At 49.3% G+C, this 19,547-nt stretch overlaps 8 protein-coding genes across 8 annotated transcripts; 5 read left to right on the top strand and 3 right to left on the bottom strand.

Annotated features, from left to right (window-relative positions):
• Window positions 1-74: 74 nt before the first annotated feature.
• Window positions 75-2,878, bottom strand: ANOM_006785 (uncharacterized protein; the record flags this gene model as incomplete). Its single annotated transcript, XM_015552041.1, has 2 exons — window positions 75-1,798; window positions 1,855-2,878. The coding sequence occupies 2 exons, from the start codon at window positions 2,876-2,878 to the stop codon at window positions 75-77; spliced, it is 2,748 nt and encodes a 915-aa protein (XP_015405897.1).
• A 1,367-nt stretch (window positions 2,879-4,245) lies between these two features.
• Window positions 4,246-5,685, top strand: ANOM_006784 (uncharacterized protein; the record flags this gene model as incomplete). Its single annotated transcript, XM_015552040.1, has 1 exon — window positions 4,246-5,685. One exon carries the CDS (start codon window positions 4,246-4,248, stop codon window positions 5,683-5,685), a length of 1,440 nt encoding a protein of 479 aa, XP_015405896.1.
• A 503-nt stretch (window positions 5,686-6,188) lies between these two features.
• On the bottom strand, window positions 6,189-8,026 carry ANOM_006783 (putative MFS transporter; the record flags this gene model as incomplete). The annotated part of the gene is made up of 8 exons (XM_015552039.1): window positions 6,189-6,515; window positions 6,566-6,650; window positions 6,713-6,882; window positions 6,931-7,437; window positions 7,492-7,573; window positions 7,629-7,704; window positions 7,766-7,904; window positions 7,964-8,026. The coding sequence occupies 8 exons, from the start codon at window positions 8,024-8,026 to the stop codon at window positions 6,189-6,191; spliced, it is 1,449 nt and encodes a 482-aa protein (XP_015405899.1).
• Window positions 8,027-8,479: 453 nt separating this feature from the next.
• Window positions 8,480-10,739, top strand: ANOM_006782 (putative transcription factor; the record flags this gene model as incomplete). The annotated part of the gene is made up of 3 exons (XM_015552038.1): window positions 8,480-9,383; window positions 9,435-9,606; window positions 9,656-10,739. 3 exons carry the CDS (start codon window positions 8,480-8,482, stop codon window positions 10,737-10,739), a joined length of 2,160 nt encoding a protein of 719 aa, XP_015405898.1.
• An 81-nt stretch (window positions 10,740-10,820) lies between these two features.
• Window positions 10,821-12,743, bottom strand: ANOM_006781 (acyclic terpene utilization AtuA family protein; the record flags this gene model as incomplete). The annotated part of the gene is made up of 3 exons (XM_015552037.1): window positions 10,821-11,395; window positions 11,444-12,055; window positions 12,113-12,743. 3 exons carry the CDS (start codon window positions 12,741-12,743, stop codon window positions 10,821-10,823), a joined length of 1,818 nt encoding a protein of 605 aa, XP_015405901.1.
• A 516-nt stretch (window positions 12,744-13,259) lies between these two features.
• ANOM_006780 (putative feruloyl esterase B precursor) lies at window positions 13,260-14,895 on the top strand (the record flags this gene model as incomplete). The annotated part of the gene is made up of 2 exons (XM_015552036.1): window positions 13,260-13,599; window positions 13,652-14,895. 2 exons carry the CDS (start codon window positions 13,260-13,262, stop codon window positions 14,893-14,895), a joined length of 1,584 nt encoding a protein of 527 aa, XP_015405900.1.
• Window positions 14,896-15,560: 665 nt separating this feature from the next.
• On the top strand, window positions 15,561-16,451 carry ANOM_006779 (uncharacterized protein; the record flags this gene model as incomplete). The annotated part of the gene is made up of 3 exons (XM_015552035.1): window positions 15,561-16,102; window positions 16,185-16,348; window positions 16,396-16,451. The coding sequence occupies 3 exons, from the start codon at window positions 15,561-15,563 to the stop codon at window positions 16,449-16,451; spliced, it is 762 nt and encodes a 253-aa protein (XP_015405890.1).
• A 748-nt stretch (window positions 16,452-17,199) lies between these two features.
• ANOM_006778 (uncharacterized protein) lies at window positions 17,200-19,161 on the top strand (the record flags this gene model as incomplete). Its single annotated transcript, XM_015552034.1, has 4 exons — window positions 17,200-17,807; window positions 17,877-18,510; window positions 18,578-18,672; window positions 18,741-19,161. The coding sequence occupies 4 exons, from the start codon at window positions 17,200-17,202 to the stop codon at window positions 19,159-19,161; spliced, it is 1,758 nt and encodes a 585-aa protein (XP_015405891.1).
• Between the last annotated feature and the right edge of the window lie 386 nt (window positions 19,162-19,547).

The following is a 19,547-nucleotide window of genomic DNA, read 5'->3' as shown; positions in this document are numbered from 1 at the left end:
TTCTAGAGAGTTCAGAACGAGAGGACAGTGTACTATGCGTGCGATATATCCAGTTCACCAAGATATAGTAGATTTTAATTACGAAAATACCGTGCGCTCGCCTCTCCGGAGACAGATGTCCCCTCCGAGGAGGTCGTACTTCTCCACGAAAAGGATGCAGCCCTAAAATACAGAACCTGCGCCCCAAGAAATCCGACACCAGTTATTAGAATCACTAGAATGGCGGCAGTCAACCCTGCTTTAATACCCGACGCCAGTGGACGCGTCCATATCAATGCGAGCGGGATTGCAACTAGGGCCATAATCCCCAGCACCCAGAGAAGCAATCCGCGGATCGTTGACGGAATACGCTCGAGCAGGCGCATAACCATTCTTGGGAGTGCATAGCGAAACTCTGGATTGGAACGGCGCCAATATGGTACGCCCACCAGGCCTAGGATGGCAACCATGATTACGACGGTCACTGTGCCCTGCACGCCCTGATCCAAACTCCGAGTCCAGAGTACGGCTATGGGTGCTACTGCAACAATCCCAGTCATCAGAAGGAGACCTACCGGGAATCCTACAACCTTCCACAACTCGGCCCCACCCTTGCGACTATTCCTATCTATCCATACCCAGGTTGCCTTAGTACTCCGGAGAAGTGCACTTCCGAACCATTGTAAGAGTAGGAACATCGATAGAGACCTAACCTGCACGGGAAGGCCGCGTTGCTCCGCGTATCGTCTAACATCCAGCTTCACACTCTGCTTCAGACTTGCTAGCCATTGGCTGCGCATTGTTAATCGCATCAGGTACGCGAAAGTTGTCACAGTGCTTGCGACAACGACAAATTTCCACACGGGCGCTGAATCTTTGAAGGGCTCGATTTGCATTCCAAACACGGATGTTGAAAACGACAGTGGAATGAAGATGAACGCTAGCTCAGTGAGTCGCGTTACGGCGTGCGCCTCGTCGATGGAGCGTCGGCTGTCCAGAAGACCCATGTTCGATGTCAAGGATGAAGATGCGCGTCGTAGCCGGGTGAGAATCTGGTTTATTTGGTCGAAGAGGTCTGATACACTTCGGTTGATGTCTGAGCTGCCATCTGCTACTGCTAGAGATGCATTGGCTGGGTGTGTGATATCGAAAAATGCCAGAAAGCTCCTAATAGACGTGATGAGATCCGATAGTTCTCGCTCAGCTTTACTTATGAGTTGGCGCCACAATGCCAATCGATCCTCTATCTTCGTGTCGTCGAGGATATCAATCTCCATGTCGCTCAAGATCTCATTGAGCACCCGAAGCAAAGTTAGAGTGTCTTGCCGAATGATCTCAAGCAGGGTATCTACCAAACTGAGTGGGGTAGCCTTTTTGTCTACCATGTAATGGATCTCCTGCCGTGTGGACCTGGTCTCGTTGAGTTCATCCTGGAGAGTCGCCAAGAAATCACCGGTCACAATAGCCTCCTCCAGGTCGATAGTAACGGTCTTCCGGGCAGCCATCTGCTTAACCAAAACCTGAATAGTTCTCTCGAGATTGACTTTTCTCTTGTGGACTTCTTGCCTCTGTCGCCTGAGCAACCAGTCTAATACCCGACGCCCAGTTGTCTCTCGCCGTGGGTTCTCGATTGGGATCGCAAGCGCCTCGACGCCATCATCGCCCTCGATTATCAGGATTGGCCGAGTTCCTTCTCCATTACCATCACCAGTATCATGCTCATCGTGATCACTATCGGCGTTAGCAGCAATCTGTAGGATTTCCTGCGTCTGATCATGGCTATAACTAATCGCCGGCAGCGGATCAAGCAGCACGATAACTGTACTTTCGTTTAGTTTTCCAAGTTATGAATCCACAGGCGAGGCAATTACTGACCGGTTTCATAGTCCCTATCCTCAACCTTCTTCTTCCAAATTGATGCCCGCTCAACTAAGCCAAACTCCCTTGTCTCCTTTGCGGTCCGGCGCGGATCCACACGTAGGTCCCACTCGGGACGAAAAATATTTGTTTCTGCTTTAAGACTAAAGATCGAGTTTCCAGATATGTAATCTAGCCCATCACGATTCAAATCTAGTAGGTCTTCCCGGTCGCGGTTAGAGAATAGTGGTTGGCGCCGATACATGGGCCGAACCCACTGAATTGACACGTATGACTTGTTCAACCCTGCTGTCTTCCATGACCGTGCCGGTGGATCGTCATACTGCGCGCCACTGTAACCAGAGTTCAACAGATGCTCCTCGAAGAATTCTGGAGTGACTCCGAACGTCTCCCCCAAGGCGTGAATAGTACGCTCTGATAGGTCTTCGACGATAAACACGCGCCTGCTCAATCCCTCGGGCGCGTCGCGATAGCTGGCAACTGATTCAGGGTTGTCGATTTCTACACTCGAGGCTGTGTGATCGTCATAGTATTCATAGAGCATGATTGAGGTTCTCTCCACTCGTGGAGTTTTGCGGATATTTCCATTTGCGATGTGGTCGAAGACACCTGCTGCGCGGTCTAGGATTTCAGCGTAGGATGGGCGCTCCCTTGTCAGCTTATCTGTCGCCTGTCGTTGCACTGCCAATTGTTTTGGTGACGGTGGCAGTGATGGAGGCAATGGAATAGATGAAGGCAGTATGAAAGTGTCATCGCGATCCAGCAGCTCCAGTGAAGACCTGGCTGCATTTTGGTCTCGTTCTCCATGGTCGCTGGCTGTCGACGATCCATCGCGAGATCTAGGCAGTGGAATCTGCTGAGGGATGTTGCCAAACGCGGCTGGATCGTTTTGCAGGGCGTCATCGAGCGAGCTTCGATGTTTTGTCTTTGTCTTACGCGTTCTACGTGAAGCGTCCCCCGCTTCGGCTTGTTGCTGTTTGATCCATTCGAGGACGCGCCGGGATGGTTGCTGCTGAGCCATGGAGCTGGTAGGGCTATCGAGCGCAGTGATTATTTCCCCCTCTATCTGCTTGAAGCTTCGGTACGTACATTATCCCTGCTTTACAACTACTTTTCTCGAAACGCAATGACTCCGTAAGCGCTGACAATTCGCGCGCTAAGTGGCGGCGCACGACTAGTGTGACTAGTGTGATAGGTGAGGTTTAGTTGCAGACTTGAGGTGTTGGATAGTGGCCCAGACCCACTAAACATGGAAAGAAATTCGTCGATCTCCTTTCATTGTCTATCCTACAGTCTCTCTGTTTCTACTGGGGTTTTTTCTGTTATTGCTGCTTTCTCTGCTTCATTTTTTCCCATCCAATTTTTCTTGAAGCTCTGAATTTGGCTGCATACCCCCCTGCCTGACAAACTGATCAATACACGTATAGTATTGTAGTAATAGGCCTCGGGCTTATTATCCTCCTTTCTTGATGTCTAGTGCGGCGGAGGAACACTAGAGTGCGCTAGGAGACACGCTGAGGCTTTTGACCTCGGTTATGAAAAATAGAAAAGAAAGTCATCGTTCCCCGAATCTCACCTTGCCCTGCTGCACGCTCACCAACTTAGCAAAATATTTAATCACTGACTCCAAGATAGAAATATCCCTCTCGTGTCTTCCTCATATCTATCACTACGGTACTACTCAATGCATTGAATTATGAAGCAGAATATAACTGAGGCAATTCATTGCCATCATTTTAGGCTCGATGATTCGTTTTCCTGAGTAGTCATGAGTAGACCGTTAATTATCGTTCTAAATACCCATCGAAGATCGCTCATACCTTTCACGCCAGGCCTAGACTGCCTAGGAGTGCCCTTCATTGGCATCTTCTTCATTCGCTACATGTCAATGAGTAGAGAGCTTCACTTGTCCCCAGTGCCATGCACTCGGATCGTTAACATTAACATGTGAGCTATCTGTCTAAAGCTCGAAGAACGGCATGTCGATCATCCTGCCCGCAGAGATTCTCCATTCCCCACAGAGCACCTATTCACAGGTGCTAAGGGGAGTGGAATCAATTGGCTTATACAATGCTTGCAGAGTCAAACCAGCGCCTCGAGCCGTTTATTATAACTTTCGGGCCAGGAATATATTACTCTCTCAACAGTGAATTCGACTTCATATTTAGAAGCTTCTTGAGGATCTCGCTGCACTGGGTTCACGACTTCCTGTAAAATGGTGAAAGCCAGGATAAATTTGAGTGAACTAAAAAAGGGTATTCAGCTCCTAATGTAATCAGAGCCAGAGAGCATCCATATTAACAGGCCGCCGGCCTATTTCTCTTACTTGCATTTCAGTGCCGTTTTTATACTGGGCGATTTGCTGCCATACCCATATCACACACCAAAATGGGCTTTATATCTATGATTGCCAGGTTCCTACTTGGGATAGCTCTTTCTGTGACAATTACCCCCTGCGCAGTAGCAATCAACGAGCAGGACTTTGCACCTGGTGACATCATCATCAGGGATGTCTGTATTCTTGGTGGCGGATCCACAGGCACATACGCAGCAATCAGGTTCAAAGACAAAGCGAAGAGCGTGGTAGTTGTCGAGCAGAACAAGGTCCTAGGCGGTCACACTGAAACGCTCTACTTTGGCCACAACCAGTACATCGACTACGGCGTAGAGGGAGTCTTCAACGACGAGCTAAGTCGTAATTACTTCAGGCATCTGGGAGTAGACCACAAACCGCTGCTACCAAGAACCCTAACTACTGAATATGTCAACTTCAGAACTGGGAAGAAAGTGCCTCCACCGTTTGGGAGTTCGTCCCCCGCTGAGGCTGCAAAAATGTACCGCGCAGCTATTGAAAAATTCAGCTATCTGAAAGACGGACTGTACAATCTGCCCACTCCAGTTCCTGAGGAGCTTCTGATGCCTTTTGGTGATTTTGTGGAGGCAGCCGCTATCCAGGATGCTCTCCAAATCGTGAAAATCTTCGCTCATGGCGCTGGCAATATCCTGCAAGCCGCACTCGTTCGTGTTCTTCAGCTCTGCGGTCTCCGCCAGACTGATTCGCTCCTTCATGGCGGATATATCACACCGAAGAAGGGCATGTACGAGGTCTATATGAGGGCATCGGAAATCCTCGGATCAGACGTGCTTTACGAGACCAGTGCGATCGAGGCCGAACGATCGGACCTTCGCATCCAGATCGTCGTCCAAAGTGCCAACGGCACTCGCAAGCTTATCAAAGCCAAACAGCTTCTCGTCACATTTGTCCCCGTTATGGAATCTTTAGACGGATTCGACCTTGTCACGCCAGAATCTTCCCTCTTCCAAAAATGGGACTGGGTTAACTACTACGTTGCCATCGTCAAGAACACAGGAATTCCAAATGCCACGACACTCGTCAACGCTGACCCCGACAACACCCCCGGCAATCTCCCGCTACCGCCTTTCCAGTTAGAGCTACAATACTCGGGTGTAGAAGGATACCTTGTCAGTAAAATCATCGGTAACAGCACTTTGACCGCGCAGCAAGCAAAGGACCTCATGCTTTCTGATATTCGTCGGATGGGAACAGCAGGGACATTTCCGGGCGGTAATCCTGAGATTGTCGTTTTCGGTGACCATACGCCAACGACAGTGTCGGTCAACAATGCTGATATTCGGGATGGATTCTATAGGAAGTTGTATGCGCTCCAGGGTACCAAGAATACGTTCTACACAGGGTTGGCATTCTGTTCGGATTATTCGTCGCTGCTATGGGCGTATACCGATACTGTTATTGAGGAGATGATGTCTTCGTCAGCAAGTAGTTGTTCTCTCTGCGTGCAAGGATAAACTTAGTCGGTTGTTGTATTCAACTTAGGGGTTATAGTTGAATTTAGGTCCGAGTGTGTTTTGTGTGAAAGGCAAGGTGAAGAGCAAAGGGCCTATAGAATGTCCAAGGATGAATATATCTATCTGACAACCTAGGATGGTGCGGTAACAGATACATTTGTCCCAGTGACGGCTACACATAACTCCATAAACAGGACTCAGAATGTACACAAGATTAAGCCCTGATCAAATGACGTGTAATGTTCTGGGTATATTAGCTTTACACAAATGAGGTCCGTTAGTAGGTTCCGGCATGATAAAGCAAAGTCTGGCAAAGCCAGCATTACTTCCGTTAATCCTTTGTCATACGAAGTGTGGGTACATTGATACGGTATGCTCTACCATATGGACTGGACTGAGAAAATCAGATAACGGACGAAAATGAGGAAAGGTTGAACGGGAAAATGTTAGATGCCTTGCTAGCATCTATCCATTCATTTCAATTGCCATGAACGGGATTCCGATCAATAAACATAAGCTTTGGCCTCCCCGCTCCCCCGTTGTTTCCTATTCAAAAACACATAGTAGATATGTAGAAGAACGCACGAAACACAGACAAACAGTAGTAGAGCAGCATTCGTCCAATGGCCCGTGGGGTATCCCCGAGTAGCCTCATTTGCCTTATAAATCCACACCCCGACAATTTGACCCGGTGCGCCGAAAGAGATATTGAGCGCGATGGCAAGCCCGGCGCCAGCAGTAGAATGGAGGTTAGAAGATAACCAGCCAAGAAGAGGAGGAATACATGAAAAGGCGCCAGTGGCCGCCACAATTAAGCAGCCATACCGACTCTATGGTAACGTTAGACGCTCAGCTTTTCTTGTCATGGAATTAGCCTTACCTGATATGCATCTGCGGGTAAGACAGCAGAGGCTAAGAAACCTATAGCACCGATGCATGAGAATATCGCTGCGTGGATTCCGCGTCTAGTACACCGCGGAGACTAAGTCAGTTGCAATATTAGAGTCCAGGTGTATGGTTAACATACGCGTTGAAGTGGTCGGCTGACCATGAAACCGCAACCGTTACTACATATGCAACTGCATAAGGCGGGACCGTCATCAGTTGGGCTTCTAGGTTCTCGTACCCCAAGCCGGCAGTAATGGATGGGGTAAAGAGCGAAAGACTCGAGAATGGAGTCGAAATGCCGAAATAAATCTACTATATGTTAGTAGACTACTATTGAGTGAAGGGCATAGCACATACCGCATAATGGCCGTATAATCGCCAATCAGTCAACACAGCTTTCGCGTCTGACCAACTCATCGTTTTCGCACTGCTCTTGGAACCTTCCAGCCGGAGTCTGTGTTTTGCCAAGTTGAGATCTGCGGCATTCAACCAGCCTGCTGTTTCCGGGTAGTCTGGTAATAGAAACCATACAAGGATCGCCGACGCACACGACGGGGCTCCTTCGATTATGAACAGCCAGCGCCAGGCCGACAGACCATGGGCTCTGTTCAAGTAGCCAACTCCATAAGCGATAGCGCCACCAAATGCGCCGGCTAGTGTAGCAGAGGCGAGAATGAGTGCCACACGTATAGAACGCTCCGAGACCCGATACCAAAATGTTAGGTAATATACAAGTCCGGGGAACAGCCCAGCTTCAATGACCCCGAGCAGGAACCGAATACCAGTAACATCTCCAAAGTTACGAGAGCCACCCAGACCCATTGTGATGCCTCCCCAGGCAAGCATGAGGAACGCAATCCACCTCTAGGTCAAGTTAGCGAGCCACGGAAGAAAACAGACTAGGCGATAGATACATACGCTGGGTTTCAGCTTCTTCAACAAATAGTTTGAGGGTACCTCAAATATTCCATATGCCACAAGAAATACCATCAACGCGATCCTAGTAAAGACACAGTTAACAAATGCTCTGAAATAGCAGAGAGCTTAGTGCATACGTGTATTGATAATTGCTCATTTCTGTTTCGGAGAGAAGGTCGTTGCCCGTGTCCTTGTTCAATACCTTGGCATTTCCTAGAGTCAATAAGGCTTAGCATGATATTCCAATGGGCATGGCCTTCATGGGCAATCTTACCAATATTTGAGCGATCAAGGTAACATAATAAGTAGATAAATGCAGACAAAGGCACGATGCGTAGGTCCTGTTTCCATACCAGAGCCTTTTCAGCGGCAATGTCATAAGCGGGTGCCTCTTCTAGGCTATTTGAACTATCCTGAACCACAGTCAACACCATCTACTGTTCTGTATCGACAGAGAAGCACTGTTACCTACACGGATGCCATTCTCAACGTCCTCCACTTCATGTTCGTGGGGCTTTTCGTCCTGTGCTGTCATGTCTCCACAATCAAAACAAGAGCCTGGTGGGTCGTGTATTCTGACGCTTTTCGGAGCAGGTCCGTATGAAAATTGGTCTCGAGGAGTTCAGTAAGAATCGACGATATATATGGCGTGTTAGGATTGCAAGATTTCTGCATAACTCCAAATACAAGGGTCCTGACTCAGCTTCAGTTAACATCGGCATCGGCGGCCGTCACCGACGGACAATGTCCGAAGCCACTTAGCATTAGGGCTACGGTTCAGTCCCCGCAGAATTCAGCCTGGAGAAGACGCGGGGTAAACGCCACTAGCGAAGAGCCGGGCGGCATTAGTCCGTAGCATCCCCACAACAATGCGAGTTCTAGTGTCCGGATGGCGGGACTAAAGTCTGCCGGCTTCCCTGGCCGAAAACAACGGAGTTCCAGCTCACTTGCTCACTACTTCCAGTGTGGTCGGATGTGACGTTGAAACATGCATGCATGCGACAGATGCCATCGGCGCAAGTCAAAATGCGACAAAGCGCTTCCAGCTTGTGGGCCATGCCGGAAGGCTGGGGTTGCCTGCAAGTATGTTGATCGGACCAAAGGCCATCAGCAACTCCTGGAGAAATTGCAGCGTCGTTTGAAACACGTCGAAGCTACTAATCGTAGCTTAGCGGCGAAATTAGCTAGTCATGCTTCCCCAGTCGCTCAAAGTGAAACTAGTGGAGATGGGAACGAAGTGGGATCAGAGACAAGAGCACTGAATAATGCCCCGGGAGAAGCTACTTCTAGACTACATGAAATAGAAGACGACGAGAATGACGTTATAGAGGAAGTCACCTTTCTATCCAGTGGGGCAGGAGGTGAGCAGCACTTCCTGGGCTCTGCCAGCGGTGTATTCCTTGCTAGCCTGGTCAGTGCGACTATGGTCAGCTCCCCGTCCCAGGGCACACAAGAAAGAGGTCCACGAGGAAGAAGATCGAGTAGGTTTCCACCGGTATCACCTCTAACTACTGCTTCTTCTGAGGCTTCAGCATTGCCATCAGAGCAGGTCGCACGTAATCTACATCGTGCCTACTTTGAGCACGACCATCTCTGCTATCCTTTCCTCCATCGTGAGAGCACGCTATGCGCCTTGGATCAAGCCTACCAGGATCCCTCCTTCCTGGAGCAAGATGCGTTTGCGTCTTTTGCATTTGACATGATCCTCGCTATAGCCACCGCTAGTGTGCACAAGTTTAACATAGAGGCACTTCCTGATGCAGAAGCATATCAGATTCGAGCAACCCAGAGGCTAAACGAGGTAATGCGTGATGGTGGTATACAAGCCCTTCAAGCGCTGCTGTTGCTGTGCCAATATAGGATGACAAATTCGATCCAGGACACGTCAACAAGTAAGTGACAGAATCTTCATGAAGGTGATTGATTGATCTAACTTTCACTAGGTTTATGGCACATTGTTGGTGTTGCTTCCCGGATGTGCTTCGAGCTGGGGCTGCATCGGGAGCAGACTTATCGAGCCGCCGAGACGACGGACACCAGCGACAACAGTTCAAATGCAACCATACTCTGCGAGGTCCGTCGCCGATGTTTTTGGTGTGTTGTTGCGATGGATAGGTACGAACTGCGTTTATGTTAATTTTTAAAACTAACATTATCCAACCAGGATCGTAAGCATTACTTTGGGAAGGCCTCTTGCCATACATTTGCAGGATGTAGAGGTCGCCCTGCCTGACTCAAGTCATGACACTTGCTTCGATCGGGGTAATATAGACAGGCCGTCTTTTTCCCGCACGGCGTTGTTTGTTCACATTGTCCGTTACCGAATCATCTGTGGCGATATATTGTCTGCACTACACAACACATCTAGTCGAACACAAAGCGATGCAACATCTGCCTTAGCGGCTAGAGAAAAACTTGCAAACGACCTTGCTCAATGGCACCATGAGACCGCGGCGTTGTCACTTCCAGAAATTGATCTGTCCAACCCCCTTCTGGGAGGCCAATCGAGCTACCGTGCGCGGGAATGGTATGAGCTATTGTATTATAATGCCCTCCTCATGTTATATAGGCCATCACCAGCACTGTCATCAGCATCTCCTCATGACGCCGGCGTACTGCAAACTATTTTCGTCGCCGCGAAACAGGCCATCACATTATACTCCCACCTCCACCGCTCCCGGCGTATCAACTACACCTGGATAACCCTCCATTCTGTTTTCATGGCTGGCCTGTCCTACGTCTATGCTGTGGGTAGACATTTCCGAGCACGCAAACGCCGGACGGCTGGTGGTACATCCTCCCTTCTGCAGAGTGATCCCACCATAATCGAAATAGTGCATGACTCAAGAGCATGCTCGAATGTATTGGTCGGTATATCTGAGCGGTGGAATGTGACAAAGCATTGCCATGATGTCTTCAACCGCTTAACCGATGCCATGCTCGCGGATGCGATTGAATACCATTGCCACAGTCCAGCGGGCCAACCAAAGTCTGCAGCCCTCGGATTACTGCCGGTAGATTCTACAGAAGCCAGCGCCACAATGAACATTTCAACCTTTCCGTCCTGGGATATAAACGATCCTACGCCAAGCTCGCTGGGCGTCGACTCCGTTTTGCGAGAATGCTTCGATGACTTGCGGCGATTCCAGATGCTCGAAGGACATGGAGACGACCCTGTCGGACGGTTATTTCATGACTGGTTAGGAGAGATTGGCGACATAGACATGGATTTGCCATCTATGTGGTGAAGATAGGATTGTATATCAAAACACCGGCGTATTCATCTATCTACTCTATATATTTCCTTGGCAAAGTAAGTGTGGAGTCAATCAGATCCAACCTCTTTCTAAAAACTTCTTCGGTACTTCCACCACTCGACTTCTCAAGTACTCCCCTATCCCTTTACCCAATCCATCAATCCGACTAGAACTAGCAATGCCGCCATCCAAGAAGTCCAGGACCCTGAAGTGGACAGCCAACAGATTCGTAAACTCGCATCGTTCCACGCGAGGTTCATTATCTTTTCGTGGCCAGTCATCCCCAAGCAGCGCTTTGAATCGATCTATTGTTAGGAAAGATTGCAGCCAGGGGTATTCGTCGGAGTTTCGGACAAAGAATCCTACATTGAAATTGTCCCCTTTATCTCCTGAACGAGCGTGAACTATACTGCCCAACGGGGCGGCATCCGTGTCGCCGAACTGGTTTAAATGTATACAAACCTTGGTTTCGTAGGAAGGTCTCTGGGTTGGGTATATTCTTGTTATTGGCGGAGACGGTGCATCCTTCTGTATGCCATTCGAAAGGATGACCTCATGGTGTATAAGGTCGAGGGGAATAACTGCTGGAAACATCTCCATGAATGGTTTTGGGTCCATCATCCGGAAGTCAAGGTTCATGTGGTATCCTTTCCTCCGTTAAAATATGGCTTATTAAGATAGAGGAGGTAGCATACCAGGATAGCTTTGCATTCGGAGAGCATATATTACTGTCTTGAATCTTTCCGCCGAGATATCCTCCATATTTCTTGCCTGTGCAAACACTCGCAGAAATACCGTTCCTGCCTGCTGACTCGAGGGGTTAATGGCAGGAGACCCGTAGAGCTCAATAGACAGTTTGCTGAAGTTATTACCACGCAGAGCATGATCGAGCTGACTGCGAAGCATCTCTGCCTTCTCAGTCACATCTAGACCATTGATGTAGAATATTGCTTCGGCTTGATAACCTCCCGGTGCTGCTATCATCGCTTTTGTCGTCGATGGTGGTGGTTGTCCGATGGTACCATACACCCTGACACGGTCGGGGCCGACCTCATCTACGGACACATTTCGTAGGTCGGCTGCGACGTCCGGATTGAGATATAATTCCCCTTGTAGCTCGTAAAGCAGCTGAGAAATGGTGTTGGACTTGGTCACTGCTCCGCCATAGGCTTCACACTTCGTGATTATGCAACTGCCATCGAGACTAACTTCGGCGACGGGGAAGGAAAGATCAACAAGTTTAGGAAGTAAAGGCTTAAAACCGGAGAAGTTGGCACCTGTCACATACGGGCCACATTCAATAAGATCTATGTCAACTAATATGAGTAAAGTATCAATCATATCGGACATGGAATCATACATACGTCCAGCAACCAGTGCACCAGCAAGCTCATCCCAAGCGTCTCGCTGCCACCTATACCACCACGCCGCAGCACCAATGACTGGCGAAGCATCTGTGACACGACCACATATGACAATGTCAGCGCCTGAATTAAGGGCTTCCACAATACCCCAAGCCCCAATATATGCCACGGCGCAGTGTGGCTTCAAGGACCAATCTTTCAGCTTCCAGTCCACGTGGTCCAGATGGTGCAAGTCCTGGAACCCAGGCTGCTGTTTCTGGATTGGCTGCGAGATATCATCTCCTAGTACTGAAGCCACTATAATTTGGCTGTATCCCCTCTCTTTGCATAGTACGCAAACCTTCTGCATCAGAGACGACGTGTTCAACGCCCCGGCATTTGCGACGAGTTTGATATCTTTTGCTACAACGATATCTAGACAGTCGCTCAACTGGGTGAGGAAGCCAGACTCGTATCCCAGATTAGGATCCTTCGATTTGGTTATGGCATTCCATGCAATGTTCATTTCCGACAACCAGTCGCCGACAATAACATCGACATTGCCATGCTGCGCCATCCGCAACATGGCCTGGGGGTGGTCGCCGGTTGCGCCGGAGACATTGCCGATACGGACGGGGCGCTTGTCTAGCATGCCTGCGTAAATAATGTCAATCTCAACGGACAGCAAGATCTATGTAGGATGTAGAATACTTCTAACTGAACTGACTTGTGGGTGGATGCAAAAACTACCCAATAAAAAACTTCCGCAATGGTAAGACCAGACAGTGAACAAAGAAACACCAGTCGGTCGGGTTTAACTATACCGACTGGCTATATGTAATTGATCTTGCTCATCTTTGTCATTCAAGCATAAACTACGTTCCGTGTTTTCCGTCCTAGGCACTATCATCGGTGACGGCGCCGACGGCCGATATATCGGCGATCCGGTCCTAGCCCATCGATGATCCCGCTCAAGGTTCAACGCAGTGTTTTGTACAATATTCTGCCAGTGGATTTTACCTCGTAAATCATGACTCGTGAAGTTTGCCGATCGTTCCAGGAGGGGAAGCCAATGTTGGGATCTTTGTGCCCCCCAGAATTTAAAGAACCCGTTGTGCGGTAAACCATGTTTGCAAGTTACTGAATCTAAATGCCATTGCTTGCTACAATGAGAGCTCTGTTTATAACCTACGTACTTGCGACCTTAGAGGTCGTCAAAAGTATCCCGCTGGATGAGAAACAGAAAGTCGATTGTGCAAATCTCGCTAAGACTTGGGTCAATAGCGCGGCACGTATCCATCACGCACAGAGTGTGCCTGTAAGAGGTCTCATTCTATCTAGCAAAGGAAATTCGGTCCACAACGAGCTTCCCTTCTGCCATGTTCAAGGAACAATTAGCTACATGGCTGATGAGGATGCTACGCCAGACCCACGCGGGAATAACACCCTTACCTGGGAACTATTCCTTCCGGACCAACCCCATTACAACGGCCGTTTCCTTGCCGTAGGTAAGAGTGAACCAGCTATGGGTAAATAGCTACTCGCTAACCGAGGTCCTAGGGAATGGTGGTTTCGCAGGTGATATTGATAACACCACCATGCTCACAAACCTGAATTCCGGCTTTGCTGTAGCAGGTTGTGATAGTGGACATCCATTATCAGCAAGTGACGATAGTGGACCTAACAACTCTGTACCATTCTTAGATGATATCGCTAAAGTGAAAGCCTGGATCCACAATTCAATTGCCATGACCACCAATGTCACTCGGGCCATCACTGCCAAGTATTATGCTGAGCAGCCGACGTACAGCTATTTCTGGGGCTGTTCAACTGGCGGTGCACAGGGTTACGCGCTTGCGCAATACCACCCTACCCTATTTGATGGCATCTATGCTGGTAGCCCAGGAAATTGGTACAGTCATTTGATACTGAGCTTTCTATGGAATGGGCTGCATGCCACAGGGAAGGGATTCATGAGCCAAGAGGTTTTGAACTTTATCACCAACAGAACAGTGGCTGCCTGCGATGAACTGGATGGTGTCAAAGACGGCTTAGTTGAGAACCCGTTGAGGTGTCACTTCGATATCAAGACACTGGAGTGCCAACCCGGACAAATCCCCATCGTCAACAATGAAACTCTCTGCTTGACTACAGCACAGATCCACTCCGCACTTCAGATTTATGCCGGCCCGACGGACCAACGCACGGGGAAGCAGATCTATCCTGGGTTTGACTTAGGCTCAGAAACCGGTTGGCTGCCTCAAGAAACGTCTCTGTATTCCTCATATGCGGCTCCGATTCTTCGACAGCTAGTATTCAAGGACAGGACCTATAACGTTACATCGTTCAACTGGGGCTCTGATGTTGATTATCTAGACCACACCACATCACCCGCCATCGACGAGATTTCTCCAGATCTATCGGCATTCAGTCAGCGAGGAGGCAAGCTAATCACGGTTCAAGGATGGGCAGATCAGTATAATGCCGCCACGTGGCCAGTCGAGCACCTGAAACGGATCCAATCGACTGTCCAAGGGCAACATGCCTCTGATTTTATCCGATTGTTCATGGTTCCTGGCGGTGGACACTGTGGGGCCAATCCATGGTACAGTCATGTACCAGCCACTTACCATGTTCTTGATGCTTTGTTGCCGTGGGTGGAGGCTGGGATTGGCCCCGAGGAAATTATGAGCTCTGCGCCTCCTGACGGGTCGAATACAACTAGGAAGCTCTGTGTATGGCCGAAGGAGGCGAGAATTCTCAATGGAAGCGTAGGCGACTGGAAGAGCTACAAGTGTGCTTAGGTACCATGGTCGGAGACACATGACTTAGACACTATTGCTGCTTATTTTGAATCTTATTATTTATTCCATGGTTGGGAATGAAACCCGGGTGGTATAAGATAGCTCCCTTGCGAAGCCCCCCTTTTCGACTCTCTGGCCATACCAGTGAGGTACTAATTGTATCTTTAAGGCTGGCAATCGGTATTAAGAGCTTGGTAGGGTTCTAGAGAATCTCAGTGTACCGGAATTAACAAACGGGGAGCAGAATAAATAGTGAGCCCCATGCTCCCAAAGGTAAGAAGAGGTGGTGCACAAAGGAATAGGCTTTTTTACCTTTGACATCAAGTTCAGTATGGGTTAAGATTGATTTGGTCAAGCGCAGTCTACTGGCCTTTCTTTGCTGGCATGTCTTGGTGTTGTCGGTAAAATTTTTTGTTGCCCCGTTTGCCCAGCTCTTTCAATATTCTGCTCGCCAAAAGTGGTCTTTATCGACTACAATAACTGAAAATGGTCTAAGGAAATATAGACTTCCTTTGTCCTACCAAAGCAGGAACAGGATCTTCTCAAGCGATCAGGTAACACGGCAATGATAACATCTTGCGTTATAACCTGATGTCCTGCCCTGAGTAACCACTCTTCTTCCACCCCCACAATCGTGTCAGTCACTCATTTTCAACACCACACAGATGTTTCGGCCGTTAATCCTCATTGCTCTGTATCTCTCCGCTTTGGCTGTCGGTATAGGACTTGGACCCGGAAGTCAAGCCGGAAGCAGCGGAACAGGAGCTAGAGAAAATACATACCAGATTCCAGTTTCATCTACCCGACAGATACACGACCAGTGCGTGGGAGTTCAGATACTGCCGGCGATAAACATCAACGCAGAACCACCGGAGCCGAACCGAGGTGGAGCCAACAGAGCCGCTCAGCCTGCATTGAATGTCGCAGTTCCAGATACAAGATATGGAAATCTTGAACCGAGCACGGGTGAGCCACCGGTGCCACCAAACTCACCGATAAAGCGCGAACCTGTACCGCCGGCCAATGTACCACCTGCCAGCAACTTGAATCAAGCAACCGGAAACTCGAACGTACCACCAGCACTGCCTCCAATCAGGCTATTCGGCAATTGCAGAGCCGCCGGTGGGTATGCACGCCCCACGGAAGTGGGCTTGGACACTTACCTTGGTTGGGATACTGTGAGCGAGTCATTGATTGCTCTACCAAAGTATGTACAACCCCGTAGTCTCCGCATTCATATTTCTCTCTGTTCTGCCTTGCATGCTGTGGATGCTAAATATTGTAACTAGTGGACAAGGACTTGCGCGTGGCGGTTGCTGGGGCTGTCAGTACCTCAGGATCTCTCAAGACAGGTACCGTATCGATTGCTGGTGCGATAATGTCGTCCAGCGTCCCTTGGAATATGTTGCTCGGGGATCACAGAGAAGGGCGGCTAGGATCTCGTTTAACCAAGGTGAGTGCTGGACCAATATTAAGCTGATTTGAGCTAACATGCTACAGATGAGGTGTTTCAATTAGTCAATGGTCAACTCACCTGCCCTCAACCAAGGTCTTAAGAGCGTGTGCCTTTATTTTGCGAACGATGGTTGACTGTGATGAGTATATATAGGGCATGGGAACAGGCTGACAGGACAACGACGGTACATAGTCAGGCTATGAAACAGACGTATATAGCAGAAATGACGCAGCTCAGAGGCTGGGGACAGGCTCGAAGCCGGACATTGAGAGGTGATGGCACCACTTCGGCAGCCTGCGAACCATCAACCTTGTTATCCACCTATCTCGTGTTTGCCCTAATGTAATTATAGAAGTATCTAGCTCGCGCCATGCGCTCAGAAGCTTATAGACTGCAGAAAGCTTTGTGTAGCGAAGGAGGTCTAAGCTGGAATCGATTCGTTTATAGGTAAATATAATTTACATTTGTCTCATCGTCCTGTTGCTTTTTCCACCGCGTATATGTAGGTTAAGGGACTTGCCTGTCGATCAAGGCATACCCGTCCCCGTTGGCCTATGAGAGGGCTAAGTTAGCTGCGATGTCTTTGAATGGCCCCCAATATCAATTCGAACGATTCGCTTCTGGGAAAGGATCAGCGTGCTTACTCTTCAGTCTCTGCTACCTAATTTAAATTAAACACGCTAAGAGTGTCACTGCCTCGATCCTATTTAGGGACCAATCTGGACTCCCGCGAAATGTCAGCCTTGGGTGACAAGGCGCATGTCGATTCTGAATTTCCTTTTATACGTCGACTTTGTTATGGCGAATCTACCACCGATGCTACTTAGTCTCCCTCTCAATCACAGGCCATGATTCAAAAACGATTCGACCGGGCGGAGACGGTCGAACTGCTTTCAATTCCAAGGGATGAGGAACCATTGGGGCCAGACTCGTCGAGCGAAGCCGGGAAAGACATCAGCGACCTGGAGGCAGTTGAATCGACGCGAAAACACAACAAGAAACGCAAAACAGAAAACTGGAAACGGTCGCTATATCTAGGATCGCTAGCGAGTGCTATAGTACTATTATTCAATGTTTCCTTTGTCGCCTGGGCCGTGTCACATCATGATCTCACAGAAAACCGCGGAGTGCTCTACACCGGCGACTGTACCAAGACCAAGAGAATGAGTACCGGTATTCACTTGGTCATCAACATTCTAAGCACTGCTCTGCTTTGTGCGAGTTCCTATACTATGGTAGAGAGAAGTTGCTTTTACCTGCAGGCATGGTGCTTCAGTCCTGACTCTAGACAGCAATGCCTGTGCGCCCCTACACGCACGGAGATTGATCGCGCACATCTGAAGAATCAATGGCTGGATATTGGAGTACCTAGCGTGCGGAACTTATTTCGGATCTCAAAGGTGAAACTCATTCTCTGGCTAATTCTAGCGCTATCATCTCTACCGCTTCACCTATTGTAGGTTGGCATTTGTTACTCTACCTCCAAGTCATACATTTTATCGGCAAATAATAACCTGTATAACAGCTACAACTCGACCATCTTCTCGACAATCACAAACGTCGAGTACGAAATCTTTGCAGGAAACAAGCCGTTCTCCGATTTCAATGCGAACACCGTCCGGCCACCTCACGATGATATAGAAACGGATACCGTCAGGTATATGAACCCCTACTTCTCATTCGCAAGAATGCTCGAGAAGGGACAGCACGGCGAGCTCTACCCCCTGAAAAATGCCGACTGCATGTCCGCTTACGCCACGAATTTCCAAAATGAATACGGCAGCGTACTTTTACTCACCGACGACTTTCACCCAAACGACACCGACTTCGACTTTCTCTCGTACCAGGGACCCTCTACCCCCATGAGAGGAAACAATCCATACGCTTGGATGTGTTGCAACCACACCGTGTATGCCTGTGATATGCAGACAATATGCCGCGACCAGCTTCCTGAGATCCGTGCGCATGTCGACAACTGGATAGTCGGTGGCTACCGCGTGAAATCTTGCTTAGCAGAAAGGATTCCGGGGAAATGCAAACTGGAGTACAGTCTGCCTTTGGCTATTATTGTTATCGTTTTCAATATTGTCAAAGCAATCATCATTTGCGCCGTGGCTCTCACCATGACCGACTTGCCCCTTCTCACAACCGGCGACGCGGTAGCTTCATTTCTAAAGACCCCTGAGACAAGAAAAAGAGACCATTGTCTCACGTCCAAGACACTAGCCAATAGTCCATCCTCCAGGCCCATCTCTTACAAAGCCACACCCCAAAGATGGCGCCGCAGTCTCAATAGTCCGATGGATCATCTGCATAATATGGTACGCACATATACCCTAAAAATGCAACCCTAGTAAGCCACCCCCCACTAAGCAGAACCCACTATTAGCTACACCATCGCCATCGCGATCTGCATCGGGCTGCTATGTTTCGGGCTCAGCCAACTCGGCAACAAAGGCCAGATCTGGTCTGGACTCGGCATCACAAACACAGACACCCTCATCAGCGGAAACACCTGGCCGCCGTCGCTGATTACCAACACCATCATCGCAAACACACCCCAAGTCGTCTTCTCCATGCTCTACTTCGTCTCCAACAGCGTCCTCACGGCCATGACCCTCGCCGCAGAATGGAGCAACTACGCACTCCACCGCAAGGGCCTCCGCGTCTCCTCGACCCCGCAGCTCCCAGCGCACCACATACTTTCTTTCGCTGCCCTACACCTACGCCATCCCGCTGCTGGTTTTCTCCACCGTGCTGCACTGGCTCATATCCCAGAGCCTGTTTCTCGTCAATGTGGAGACGTATAACATGCAGCTGGAGCGCTTCCGCTCATTCGATTTCGCCACGTGCGGATACTCCCCCGTTGCGATCGTCAGTGCGATTGTTGTCGGGGGAGTCATGCTGCTGGGTCTGGTAGGGTTGGGCTTTCGCCGGTTTGCGTCCGGCATGCCCGTGGCTGGGAGTTGTAGTCGGGCTATTGCTGCGGCATGCTATCCTGGGTCTCCTGTAGAGGGAGATGGCATGGAGCTATGCCTCTGCAATGGGGGGTTGTGTATGAGGGCACGGCGGATGGGGTGGAGGTTGGACGCTGTGCTTTCTCTGGTGGGGAGGTTGGGATGCCGAGTGATGGGGTGGTTTATATGTGATTGGGCTGTTTCGTGTATCATCATGGTTTTATTAATGATATCTGTTT

This window comes from Aspergillus nomiae, assembly GCF_001204775.2.
Source record: "Aspergillus nomiae NRRL 13137 chromosome Unknown contig00179, whole genome shotgun sequence".
Taxonomy (NCBI): Eukaryota; Fungi; Ascomycota; class Eurotiomycetes; order Eurotiales; family Aspergillaceae; genus Aspergillus; species Aspergillus nomiae.
This window is presented reverse-complemented; position numbering and strand designations above follow the sequence as displayed.